Source organism: Syngnathus typhle, linkage group LG2, assembly GCF_033458585.1.
Source record: "Syngnathus typhle isolate RoL2023-S1 ecotype Sweden linkage group LG2, RoL_Styp_1.0, whole genome shotgun sequence".
Lineage (NCBI taxonomy): Eukaryota > Metazoa > Chordata > Actinopteri > Syngnathiformes > Syngnathidae > Syngnathus > Syngnathus typhle.
This window is the reverse complement of record NC_083739.1, coordinates 25617837-25632305: the sequence shown is the minus strand read 5'-3', so window position 1 is coordinate 25632305 and position 14469 is coordinate 25617837. Positions and strand designations below refer to the sequence as shown.

At 49.0% G+C, this 14469-nt stretch overlaps 1 protein-coding gene across 2 annotated transcripts in view; it reads left to right on the top strand.

Annotated features, from left to right (window-relative positions):
- The window catches only part of mrgbp (MRG/MORF4L binding protein), a 34572-nt gene that overhangs the window by 2952 nt on the left and 17151 nt on the right, over nt 1-14469 (top strand). For both annotated transcript variants that reach the window (XM_061304055.1, XM_061304046.1), the window contains exon 2: nt 8327-8448. In XM_061304055.1, the coding sequence (XP_061160039.1) occupies nt 8327-8448 (122 nt within the window). The remainder of the gene's footprint in view (nt 1-8326; nt 8449-14469) is intronic.

Genomic DNA, 14469 nt, shown 5'->3' with positions numbered 1-14469 from the left:
TTCAGTGCGCAGGGAGCTTAATTTTGTCCGATCGCGCACCTGCAGCGCACCGCCGAACGCGCAACCGTGGCGCGCCGCCGACCGCGCAACTGCACCGCGCTGGTCGCATTATTGCCTGTCTTCAGGCTGCTGAGGGCCAGGGACAAAGCCTTTAGAGCGGGGGATGAGGCTGGCTTGAGGACTGCGAGGGCCGACCTGTCCCGGGGCATCAAAGAAGCAAAGAGGGCGTTCTCGTGCAAAATTACCGCCCACTTCAAGGACAGCAGGGACGCACGGAGCCTTTGGCAGGGCATTCAGACCATCACGGATTACAAGCCCGCGCCGCAGAGCTGTGAAGGCGACGTCCGTCTGCTCAATGACCTTAACCGCTTCTTTGCTCGCTTCGACGCTCAGAACAGCACTTGCCCGCTGAAGGCCATTCCCCCTTCGCACGAGCTGCCCCTGTGCCTCTCCGCCGACAGCGTGAGTAGGGCGCTTGCCGCCATCAACATCCGTAAGGCGGTGGGCCCTGACAACATCCCAGTCGAGCGCTGAAGGACTGCGCTGGTGAGCTGACGGGTGTCTTCACCAACATCTTTAACACTTCCCTGCAGCAGGCCATCGTCCCTTCGTGTTTCAAAGCTGCCACCATCGTACCTGTGCCGAAGAAACCTGCTCCGTCCTGCTTCAATGACTACCGCCCTGTGGCACTTACGCCCATCATCATGAAGTGCTTTGAGCGGCTTGTCATGGAGCACATCCGATCCGTTCTCCCCCCCACCATTGACCCCTTCCAGTTTGCGTACCGAGCCAAACGGTCCTCTGAGGATGCCATCTGCTCTGCCCTCCACTCGGCCCTCACCCACCTGGAGAGAAGGGACTCGTATGTGAGATTGCTGTTTGTGGACTTCAGTTCTGCCTTCAACACCATTGTGCCACAACGTCTCATCAGCAAACTCGACAAGCTGGGCCTCAGTACCTACCTCTGCAACTGGAATCTGGACTTCCTCTGTCAGAGGCCACAAGTGGTACGTGTTGGCGACAAAATCTCCGCCAGCATCACGCTGAGCACGGGGGCCCCCCAAGGCTGCGTGCTCAGTCCGCTGCTCTTCACCCTCCTGATGCATGACTGGACTGCAACCTACAGTGACAACCGCATAGTGAAGTTTGCTGACGACACGACTCTGGTGGGTCTCATCACCAAGGGAGACGAGACTCAATACAGGCTGGAGGTCGACCTTCTGACCACGTGGTGCAGGGACAACAACCTCCTGCTGAACGTCGACAAGACCAAGGAGATTGTTGTGGACTTCCGGAAGGGTCACACCCAACACCTGCCGCTGACCATCGACGGTGCTGTGGTGGAGAAAGTGAGCAGCGCCAAGTTCCTGGGGGTGCACATCAGTGAGGATCTCACCAACACTGCATCACTGGCAAAGAAAGCCCAGCGCCTACATTTTACCGCGGCACCATTGAGAACGTCCTCTCCAGCTGTATTGCTGTTTGGGGTGGCGGCTGCACTGACTACAACTTGAAGGCCCTGCAGCGCATAGTGAACACGGCTGGTAAGATTATTGGTGATTCGCTCCCCTCCTTGAAGGACATTTACACCTCCCATCTCACCCGCAAGGCGACTACGATTGTGAGTGATGTGAGTCACCCCGCTCACTCTTTGTTTGAGCTTCTGCCCTACAGGAGCCTGCGCTCCCGCACCACCAAACTCTCCAACAGCTTCATACTCCAGGCTGTTAGGATCCTGAACTCGCCCCCCTTTTCTGCGTAGCGTCCTGTACTTTGCGCTATGCTTACTGTCTGTTGTACGCACACTGGCTCAGTTTTGCTCCTCTTATTTATTGGGTTATTTGTTTATTATTTATTCATCACTCATTTTATTTATTTATTACCGTTTTTTTCCGTGTATAATGCGCGAAATTTAACTAATTTATTGTCCTAAAATCTGGGGTGCGCATTATACATGGGTACAATTTAAAAAAAAAAAAAAAAAATTCTTTAATTTTTTTTTTTTTTAAGAAAATAATGGTACAACAAAACCAACAACAGGACTGACCGACAAAGACGTGGAACAAAAAGACAGGGTGACATTACCAAAGACAGGAACAGAAACCAAACAGACATAACACAGTAACACATGCAATGATCCGACGGTCAGCGAAGGGCAGACACGACTTAAATACAAAACACGTTACATTGATTGAGGTGACACAGGAAGGGAGGGTGACGCGAACAGAAACTATAGCAACCTAGACACATAGCAAAACTGGGGACGAGACATGACAAATCTCCCTCGAAATAAAACTTGAAATCACCTTTCTTCTTGTTTGTTGTCAATCGCGCATCGCATTCAGCCATCCTGCCCAACACAGTTAGTCAGTAAAATTCATAATTGACGAAAAATCGTTTGATGCGATGGTGCAATCCTTGATGGTGTGTTATTGTCAAATATTGTTTGTTTTTTAATCTCCATCGCGGACCGGACGTCATACCGAGGCAGTATCACTGCGCATGCGCACTATGGATCCGATGCAAATAGTCCTCTTCCCTTCTTGACTGACAATGAATGTGATAGTCTAATACAATCAGCAAATAACAAAATGCGTATTACAGGGAATATTTTATTTCACAACACTTTGCCTTGTTCCTTTCGTCTCTGCTGTTCACTTCAAACACGCTCCATACGACCGCAATGCTCTCGTATCAGACGCTTGCTCGATCACCTGCTCGTTTGCTGTCACAATGTACCCTACACAAATCCGAAACATTTGTTGCGGCTCCAAGTCACGACGAGGGGCAAGTTTTGGTTTCCAAGGGTGTTTTTATTCCTCTTCAACGTCTCTCCCATACAGAGCCGTCACGTCCGCACGGCTTTTTCACATGTCCGCACTGATCGCGGTGGTGCCTTTACGGGCAGTCGGAGAAATCAATGCCAACAAAAAAAAATTACATCCAGCCTAGTTAAGACCATACCAAAGACTATAAAAATGGGACCCATTGCTTGCCTCCCTGCGTGTGTGACGATCATTGGGACTTAAAAATAAATAAAAAAAAAATTAAAAATTGGGTGCGTATTATACATGGGTACAGGCTTTTTTCCAGCATCAACATGCCATTTTTAGGGTGCGTATTATAGGGTTGCAAAGGGGTGGAAAATTTCCGGTAAATTTCCGGAAAGTGTCCGGTAAATTTCCATGGGAAGTTAAGCTCGGGAATTTTGGAAATATTCCAAATTGGAAACTTTCCATGGGAATTATGGGAATTTATGGGAATTTATGGGAATTTATGGGAATTCATGGGAATTTAATGGGAATTTATGGGAATTGAGGGTAATTTAGTGGAAAGGTATCATATCTAAGCAAAAATAATTGTTTAGTTATAAGCAAAATAATACAATTAAAGCAGATACAATTAAAACAGATTTATTTATAAGTTGAACAATCAAACAGAACAAACACATGAACGTGGAGTTAAATTTTACTCAAAAATGAACACAAATGCATCCCCCTAATCCAAAAATCCAAACAAAGTCCCATTCAAAATGTTAAATAAATCTCTCCAAAAAAGTCCCAATCCACATGCACATAAAAAAAAGTCAGCTTCCCTAGAGCTTCTCAAGCTTCTCATTTTCTTGCTAAACCCTTTCAGGCAGTAGGCATTCGTGGGTCTCAACATCCTGCATGTCCACTTCCTCAACATCGGACTCTAACTCTTCCTCTTCAGAGTCACTGTCCAGCCTTGTGGAGGATGGCTCTTTGTCAGGCTCAAAGAGCCTCAGGTTAGCCCGAATAGCAACCAATTTTTCCACTCTCAGATTTGTGAGCCTGTTGCGCACCTTTGTGTGTGTGTTCCCAAACATGGACCAGTTTCGCTCTGAGGCAGCTGATGATGGTGGGATCTGGAGTATGATGGAGGCTATAGGTGCAAGAGCCTCCGATCCACAAAGTCCCTTCCACCAGGTGGCTGCAGATATATGCTGGCATGACTGCCAGATTGCATCCCCTTCCCAAAGGCCTTGCTTTGTTCTGTACTTTGCCAAACTGCCAAGTACTTTGCCTTTATCAAGGCCCAGGTGGTCTGACAAGGCTGTAATAACGGTGTAAGCACTGCTCATCTCTTCCCCAGAGAGTAAATCCCTGTCATATTTTGGGTCCAGCATGTATGCTGCTGCATGCAACGGCTTCATGCAGAACTCCCTGCGCTTTTCTAGCAACTTCACAACAGCAGTTTCCTCTGCTTTAAGCAGTAGGGAAGTGGGCAGGACTGTCTGGATGTCTTCTTTGAGGTCTGCAAAAAGACACTGGACATCTGATAAGATGGCACCATCACCCTCTATCTTGGCTATTGCTGCTGCAATTGGTTTGAGGATTCCCAGACTGCTGGACAATCTTTCCCAAAACACATCATCTAACATGACTTTCTTTATGTCACTTTCGATGCCTGCAGTCTGGGATATGGCCATCTCTTGCAGGGACTCCTTTCCATCCAAAAGACTGTCATACATGATGACAACGCCACCCCATCGTGTGATGCTGGGGAGCTTCAGCGTGGTATTTTTGTTTTTTTCCTTTTGCTTTGACAGATAAGTTGCTGAAGCTACTTGTTTGCCCTTCACATACTTGACAACTTGCTTCACTCGCTTGTATAGAGTGTCCATTGTCTTTAGTGCCATTATGTCTTTAAGGAGAAGATTGAGAGCATGGGCAGCACAGCCAATGGTTGTTATATGAGGGAAGGTCTCCTCCACGTGTTCCCAGGCAACCTTCATATTTGCCGCATTATCAGTCACAAGTGCAAAAACCTTCTCTGGTCCAAGATCATTGATGACCACTTTCAGCTGATCAGCAATGTAGATGCCTGTGTGTCTGTTGTCCTTTGTGTCTACACTCTTGAAGAATACAGGTTTAGGAGTGGTGACAATGTAGTTGATGATACCCTGTCCACGGATATTTGACCATCCATCTGAGATGACTGAAATACAGTTTGCTTTGTCAATAGTTTCCTTGACTTTTGTCTGCACCCTGCCAAACTCTTCATCCAGCAAATGAGTGGATAGCGCATGTCTGGTTGGGGGGGTGTATGCTGGCCGGAGAACATTCAAAAATCTCTTCCAGTACACATTGGCCGTTAGCATCAGGGGTGAGCCAGTTGCATAGACTGCACGAGCGATACACTCATCTGCACGTCTCTTGCTTTGTTCATCCATATGATAAAAGAATCCTCTGATGCCAGAGGGACCAGGAGCTGATGAGAGGGTATCTGACTCTGATGCGGCTGATGCAGCTTTATTTTCATCTGTAGTGGAACTCCCATCTGTTGCACGTGTTGAGCCTTGAGGAAATTTGTTGCACTTTGCAATATGCTGCTGCATTTTTGTGGCATTTTTTGTGTATGCCTTTTCACAATATTTGCAGATATACAAAGACTTTCCTTGCAAATTAGCTTGTGTGAAATGTCTCCACACATCGGATGGCGCACGTGGCATTTTTCTCTCTTTGATGTCCCTGAGCTGTTGAAGTTATATTAAAATTATTAAATTGTTTATAATTTAATATAAAAAAACAACTAAATGTTATTGTTCTTAATTCTTAACCCACAACTCTGAAAAAATACAACAATGTGTCTGTGAAGCTACACATCCCTGGGGATGTATCCTGGTGGAGATACAACTCATAAAATCCAAAATATACAAGATGTTTTTAAAACTATTAGTTATTGTTATTTACTTAGGTGCAAATGATATCTAGCAACATCAAAGTTCCACTCCTGTCTGTTAAAGTGATATTTACTGTATAAATTGTGGTTTATTTGGTTTTGACCAGTTTTATTTTTTCCACCATAAGGCTAAATATAGCACTTACATATAAAAATATCTCTAAATATATTACCATATAATGTCATCAAAACTTACTTCACTTCATGCAGTCCACAGGCTCAAAAGTCTGGCTTCAATTTGTGTGCTCTGGACTCAAAAGTGTGGTCCAGAATTGTATAAATCATCTGTGCATGTGATAGAGGAATGAACAGCACATGTAGGGGGCGTGGTCTCAGTGGCCCTGCAGCTATGTGAGCATGTGATAGCAAAGATATTCAACTGTGCTGCATGATATCTGGTTGTTTTAGTCAGGATTATGCTAAAATATTATTTTACACAACTATATTTAAGTTCCCTAATAAGAACATACCTTCAGTTTAGTAAATTCCCGGTTTATTCCCGTTTATTCCCGTTTATTCCCGTTAATTCCCGTTAATTCCCGTTAATTCCCGTTAATTCCCATGGAAAGTTTCCAAGTTTGAAAATTCCCGGAATTTTGCAACCCTAGCGTATTATACATGGGGGCACATTATACACGGAAATAAACGGTATTTATTGTTTGTGCCTTTTTTTTATTTTGTTTCGTCTACTTGTATGTTTATCGTGTACTGTGTCTCGTCACCGTGGGATGGAGGAAACGGAATTTTGGTTTCTTTGTGTGTCTTGACATATGAAGGGATTGACAATAAAGCTGACTTTGATTATTGTGACAGAGCGGTCACTAAAATTTAGAAAATATTTTTAAAGTCCTAATGGACTTTCCAAAATTTAAATGTACTTCAGTGCGCAGGGAGTTTAATTTGGTCTGATCGTGCAACCGCAGCGCGCCGGGCGCTCACTGTCGCATTGCTTTAGGAGCGTCTTTGTGTTTTAGGATGGCTTTACTGCTCCCACTTGCTTTCTTTGGAGGCATGATTAGAGTTGATGCAATCCTCAGAGTAACGAGAATGTATTAACGAACGGAGTCAGTTGGCATGCGGGTCCTCTCGGCTCATCTCGTGAGGTTCGACAACCAAATTTCGTCCGACATCCGAAGCAAAAGAAATCTTTAATTTTTTGTTCGAATACCGATTTGTTCGAGAACCGGGACGTTTGAAAACCGAGGCTCCACTGTATAACAAAGTAATACAGTGCTTATTAACCAACCAGTTGAAGCATGTAGCTTTCTTCGAGTATTAAACCATACCATGCAAACAAACCCATGCATGTGGATTCAGTAAATGCCCTATCTAATTTGCTCGGTTCATGTTAGTCAGGGTTGTATTTTGTGCACTTCTGAAAAGCATCTGTTCTTGTTGGCTGTGTATGATGCTGGCTTTGAACAGGCCTGTCTTCCCTGTTAAAGTCCTCCTATGGCTGATACCAGGGACGTGCGGGTCAGAGGAGGCACGCCTCCCCTGCCATCATGAAAAGGGAAAAAACAAATTCAATTGTTTTTATTATAAAGTCATTTTCCTTTTAATTTCAATAATTTTGTATCATTTTGAACCAAAATCACTGAATTTTTATGGTTATTTTAAAACGGAAGACGATTCGCTCGGAGGAGCCAACGTCCTGTCTAGCCTTCTCTGAGAATTGCGTGATCACACGGCTGCCTATGTTGACAGGCTATGCAGTTAGACTGAACTGCCCACTCTCTTTATGTCGCTGTTGAAGTGTTCAAACACTGTGGCTATATTAACTAATTTCCGTAGTTAAGCTGGTGTATATAATATCTTGTGTTTTTTGTCATTTGTCTGTAACGCCGAGTTTCTTTGGATGAACAAAACGGCTTTGAAAAGAGATCTTATGTAGACTACAAAAAAAGGATCTCCAGCCTTATGGCAGGGGGTGCTTGTGATCCCGGGATGCTTCATGCGCCCACCCGTGGAATAAGTGATCTCCAGTTCAAATTTACAGTGAACAACTGAGAGCAGTCGTCCATTTATTTCGTTTTACATTAGTTTTTTTGTTTTTGTTGTTACATTTCATTTTACAATGGAGGATTCCATATCCAAATGATTTTCAACGATGGATTTTCGGTCGAAGCAGAAGGTCATCAGTAAAGGAAGAGCAACTCCGGAGGTAAAAGGTTTGATTCGGACAACGGGACTTCGGAACAGAGTGGTACGCACGATCAAAAACAAGTTTTCGATTCAATGTGCCTTGAGTGTTTCTACGTGTGAAGACTGCTGATATGAGATTTTAATTAAAATAGTTCCAATTAAATTATGAATAAGCCACACTAGAGCAGCGTTCTGCAACCTTTTTTGTGACACGGTTAGGTGCCGGACATATTTTACCGGGGGGTGACGTCAGTGCCTCTCCAGTCATGAACCTTTATTATTATTAATTTATGACAAGACTCAACGGAGAGTGAGGGCTTAGCGATAGCCTGAAATTCATACAATGGTATTAATTTAATCTTTTTGTCTCCATCATTGTTGACTTTGGATCTGCAAGACAGTAAACATAAGCTTCTTGTTTGGCTGTTGCTCCATTCAGTTGATTGCCTTTGTCTGCGTTTGTGTGCATGCGCAGGAGTAAACCGTCACTTCCACATGATCTGCATCCGAGACAAGTTTAGTCAGAACATTGGCCGCCAGATCTCCTCTTCTGTCATCTGGGATCATCTTGGAAGCATGTATGACATGCAAGCACTGGTGAGCAGTGTTGGGGGTAATATATTTCTGTTATACCGTATTAATATAGTTACTGAGTCTGGTTACGCTTTACATGTTCGGGACTACAGTACAGATCTAATTACAAATTACGCTAAGAATGCTGTCCATTACGTCTTTTACCAGATGTGTTTACTTTATTAATAACTCTTTATAAAGATTTATTGCCTCCCCTGAGGAGCTCTCAGCAACTTATCCACCCAAACCATTGTGAAGCGTACTGATGTTCCACGCAGATTTTATTTCCTAGATGCCTTGTTCGTGTCATGGAAACACCGTAAGAGCTACGGAACAAACAAACCATTACAAACGTAAATTCCCACTCAAACAAATGCAAGTAAATGATTACTTCTGCCATAAGATTGAAGGAAAACCTTGTCCCCACTCCGTAAAGTTGTAGCAGCAATGAAAACGTGACTTTTGGTTAACATAGGATATGTTCTCAAGCATTAAGCAATTTTAGACGCCCTTGGCAGTGTCAATAGTTTAGTAAAAACATCAGGCATGCATTGAACAGTTTATAATGTCATTAAGATATTCATGCAATATATCACAAAACATTTATTTCAAAGTGCCCAAAAACAGATCATGTTTTCTTTCTTTCTTTTATCCATCCATCCATCCATCCTCGGCTTATCCGGGGTCGGGTCGCGGGGCAGAAGCTTTAGTAGGGACTCCCAGACTTCCCTCTCCCCAGCCACTTGGTCCAGCTCATCCCAAGGAATCCCAAAGCGTTCCCAGGCCAGCTGAGAGACATAGTCTCTTCAGCGCGTCCTGGGTCGTCTACGGGGTCTCCTGCCGGTGCGACATGCCCAGAACACCTCCCCAGGGAGGTATCCAGGAATCATCCAGGTGAGATGCCCGAGTCACCTCATCTGGCTCCTCTCAAGGTGGAGGAGCAGCGGCTCTACTCCGAGTCTCTCCCGGATGACCGAGCTTCTCACCCTATCTCAACGGGAGAGCCCGGACACCCTGCGGAGAAAACTCATTTCGTCCGCTTGTATCCGGGATCTTGTTCTTTCAGTCATGACCCATAGCTCGTGACCATAGGTGAGGGCAAGAAGCGTAGATCGACCGGTAAATTGAGAGCGTTGCCTTTTGGCTCAGCTCTCTCTTCACCACGACAGACTGGTGCAGAGTCCGCATTATAGCTGTGCCGATCCGCCTGTTGATCTCACGCTCTATCCTGCCCTCGCTCGTGAACAAGACCCCAAGATACTTGAAGTCCTCCACTCATCCCCGATCTGGAGAGGGCATTCCACCCTTTTCCGACTGAGGACCATGGATTCAGATTTGGAGGTGCTGATCCTCATCCCGACCGCTTCACACTCTGCTTTGAACCGGTCCAGTGAGAGCTGGAGATCACGGCTTGAAGAAGCCAACAGCACCACGTCGTCTGCAAAAAGCAGAGATGCAATGCTGAGCCCCTCCGTGAGTCGTCACCTTATCGTGATGGAGGGGTTTGCGTGCACCTATGATCCTAGAAGGCATGTTGTCTGGGGCTTCATGCCCCTGGTAGGGTCACCCATGACAAACGGGTCCTAGGTGAGGGGCCAGACAAAGCACGGCTCACAAAACCCCTTATGACGATTAAGAAGATCTAGTTTTCCCTCGCCCGGACGCGGGTCACCGGGGCCCCCCTCTGGAGCCAGGCCTGGAGGCGGGGCTCGAAGGCGAGCGTCTGGTGGCCGGGCCTTCGCCCATGGGGCCCGGCCGGGCACAGTCCGAAAAATAAACGTGGGTCCCCCTTCCCATGGGCTCACCACCTGTGGGAGGGGCCAAAGTGGTCGGGTGCAGTGCGAGCTGGGCGGCGGCCAAAGGCAGGGACCTTGGCGGTCTGATCCCTGGCTGCAGAAGCTGGCTCTTGGGACAAGGAATGTCACCTCTCTGGCTGGAAAAGAGCCCGAGCTGGTGTGCGAGGCAGAAAAGTTCCGACTAGATATAGTCGGACTTGCCTCCATGCACAGTTTGGGTTCTGGTACAAGCCCTCTCGAGAGGGGCTGGACTCTCTTCCACTCTGGAGTTGCCCACGGTGAGAGGCGTCGAGCAGGTGTGGGTATACTTATTGCCCCCTGGCTGGGCGCCTGCACATTGGGGTTCACCCCAGTGAACGAGAGGGTAGCCTCCCTCCGCCTTCGGGTGGCGGGGACGGTTCCTGACTGTTGTTTGTATCTATGCACTAAACGGCAGCTCGGAGTACCCACCCTTCTTGGGGTCCCTTGAGGAAGTGCTGGAGAGCGCTCCTTCTGGGGACTCCATCGTTCTACTGGGTGACTTCAATGCTCACGTGGGCAATGACAGTGAGACCTGGAAGGGCGTGATTGGGAGGAATGGCCCCCCCGATCTGAACCCGAGCGGTGTTCTATTGTTGGACTTCTGTGCTCGACACGGATTTTCTATAATGAACACCATGTTCAAGCATAAGGGTGTCCATGTGTGCACTTGGCACCAGGACACCCTAGGCCGCAGTTCGATGATTGACTTTGTAGTCGTGTCATCGGATTTGCGACCGCATGTTTTGGACACTCGGGCGAAGAGAGGGGCGGAGCCGTCAACTGATCACCACCTGGTGGTGGGTTGGCTCAGATGGTGGGGGAAGATGCCGGTCCGACCTGGCAGACCCAAACGCTCTGTGAGGGTCTGCTGGGAACGTCTGGCGGAATCCCCTGTCAGGAAGAGCTTCAACTCCCACCTCCGGCAGAGCTTTTCCAACGTCCCGGAGGAGGCGGGGGACATTGAGTCCGAGTGGACCTTGTTCCGCGCCTCCTTTGTTGAGGCGGACGACCGGAGCTGTGGCCGTAATGTCATTGGTGCCTGTCGTGGCGGCAATCCCTGAACTCGCTGGTGGACACCGGCGGTAAGGGATTCTGTCAAGCTGAAAAAGGAGTCCTATCGGGCCGTTTTGGCCTGCGGGACTCCGGAGGCAGCTGACAGGTACCGGGTGGCCAAGCGGAACGCGGCTTCGGCGGTTGCTGAAGCAAAAACCCGGACATGGGAGGAGTTTGGCAAGGCCATGGAGAATGACATGTGGACAGCTTTGAGGAAATTCTGGTCCACCATCCGGCGTCTCAGGAGGGGGAAGCAGTGCAACATCAACACTGTTTACAGTGGAGACGGCGTGCTGCTGACCTTGACTCGGGACGTCGTGTGTCGGTAGGGAGAATACTTCGAAGACCTCCTCAATTCCACCGACACGCCTTCCATTGAGGAAGCAGGGCCTGGGGACTCTGAGGCGGACTCTCCAATCTCTGGGGTCGAAGTCACTGAGGTAGTTAAAAAACTCCTCGGTGGCAAGGTCCCGGGGGTGGATGAGATCCGCCCAGATTTCTTAAGGGCTCTGGATGTTGTGTGGCTGTCATGGCTGACACGTCTCTACAATATCGCGTGGACATCGGGGACAGTGCCTCTGGATTGGCAGACTGGGGTGGTGGTTCCCCTCTTTAAGAGGGGGGACCGGAGGGTGTGTTCCAATTACAGGGGAATTACACTCCTCAGCCTCCCTGGTAAGGTCTATTCAGGGGTGCTGGAGAGGAGGGTCCGTCGGGAGGTCGAACCTCGGATTCAGGAAGAACAGTGTGGCTTTCGTCCTGGCCGTAGAACAGTGGACCAGCTCTTCACCCTCAGCAGGATCCTCGAGGGTGCATGGGAGTTCGGCCAACCAGTCCACATGTGTTTTGTGGACTTGGAGAAGGCGTTCGACCGTGTCCCTCGGGGGGTTCTGTGGGGGGTGCTTCGGGAGTATGGGGTACCGAGCCAACTGACAAGGGCGGAGGTCCCCAAACCGGACACCCTCAACACCTCGGCTGCACCTAGAAATTCTGCCCATAAAAATGATGAACAAAATCAATGACAGAGGGCAGCCTTGGCGGAGTCTAACCCTCACTGGGAACGAATCCGACTTACTGCCGGAAATGCGGACCAAGCTCTGGCATCGATGATACAGGAACCGAACCGCTCTTATCAGTTGGTTCGACACCCTGTACTCCCGAAGCACCCTCGACAGAAGAGGGACAGGGTTGAACGCCTTCTCCAAGTCCACAAAGCACATGTGGACTGGTTGAGCGAACTCCCATGCCCCCTCAAGGATCCTGCCGAGTGTATAGAGCTGGTCCACTGTTCCACAGCCAGGATGAAAACTACACTGCTCCTCCCGAATCTGAGGTTCGACCTCCCGATGGACCCTCCTCTCCAGCACCCCTGAATACACCTTACCAGGTAGGCTGAGGAGTGTGATTCATCTGTAGTTGGAACACACCCTCCGGTCCCCCTTCTTAAAGAGGGGAACCACCACCCTAGTCTGCCAATCCAAAGGCACCGTACCCGATGTCCACGCAATACTGTAGGCCTGTCAGCCATGACAGCCCCACAACATCCAGAGCCTTTAAAAACTCCGGGTGGATCTCATCCACTCCTGGGGCCTTGTCCCTGAGGTTTTTTTTAACTACCTCAGTGACTTCCACCCCAGAGGTTGGAGAGTCCACCTCAGAGTCTCCAGGCCCTGATTCCACAATGGAAGGAATGTCGGTGGAATTGAGGTCTTCAAAGTATTCTGCCCACCGACTCACGATCTCGAGTCAAGGTCAGCATCACGCCATCTCCACTGTAAAAGTGTTGACGGTGCACCGCTTGCCCCTCCTAAGATGTCGGATGGTGGACCAGAATTTCCTCGAAGCCGTCTAGAAGCCATTCTCCATGGCCTCGCCAAACTCCTCTCACACCCGGGTATTTGCTTCAGCAACCGCTGAAGCCGCGTTCCGCTTGGCCATCTGGTACCTGTCGGCTGCTTCCGGAGTCCTACAGGCCAAAACGGCCCGATAGGACTCTTTCTTCAGCTTGACGGCATCCCTTACCGCCGGTGTCCACCAGCGGGTTTAGGGGTTGCCGCCACGACAGGCACCGACCACCTTATGGCCACAGCTCCGGTCGGCTGCCTCAACAATGGAGGAACGAAACATGGTCCACTCGGACTCAATTTCCCCTGCCTCCTCTGGGACGTGGGAAAAGCTCTGCCGGAGGTGGGAGTTGAAACTCTTCCTGACAAGAGATTCTGCCAGTCGTTCCCAGCAGACCCTCACAGTACGTTTGGGTCTGTGAAGTCGGATCGGCATCTTCCCCCACCATCGGAGCCAACCCACCACCAGGTGGTGGTCAGTTGACAGCTCCGCCCCTCTCTTCACCCGAGTGTCCAAAACATGTGGCCGCAAATCCGATGACACGACTACAGTCGATCATCGATCTGCGGCCTTGGGTGTCCTGGTGCCAAGTACACACATGGACACCCTTATGTTTGAACACGGTGTTCATTATTGACAATCCATGTCGAGCACAGTCCAACACCGCTCGGGTTCAGATGGGCCGGCATTCCTCCCAATCACGGCCTTCCAGGTCTCACTGTCATTGCCCACGTGAGCATTGAAGTCACCCAGTAGAACGATGGAGTCTCCAAAAGGAGCGCTGTCCAGCACTTCTTCCAGGGACTCCAAAAAGGGTGGGTACTCTGAGCTGCCACTTGGTGCATAGGCACAAACAACTGTCAGGACCTGTCACCCCACTCCAAGGCGGAGGGAGGCTACCCTCTTACACCAGGGTGAACCACAATGTGCAGGCGCCCAGCCAGGCGGCAAAGGGTATACCCACACTTGCTCGACGCCTCTCACCGTAGGCCACTCCAGATTCCATCCCCTTTCGAGAGGGCTTGTACCAGAACCCAAACTGTGTGTGGAGGCAAGTCCGACTATATCTAGTCGGAACTTTTCTGCCTCGCACACCAGCTCGGCCTCCATTCCAGCCAGAGAGGTGACATTCAAAGTCCCTAGAGCCAGCTTCTGCAGCCGGGGATTGGACCGCCAAGGTCTCCGCCCTTAGCCGCCCCCCCCATCTCACTATGTACCCAACCTCTTTGGCCCCTCCCACAGGGGGTGAGCCCATGGGAAGGGGTACCCACCTTCCCTTTTTGGTCCGTGCCCGGCCGGGACCCATGGGCAAATGCCCGGCCACCGGATG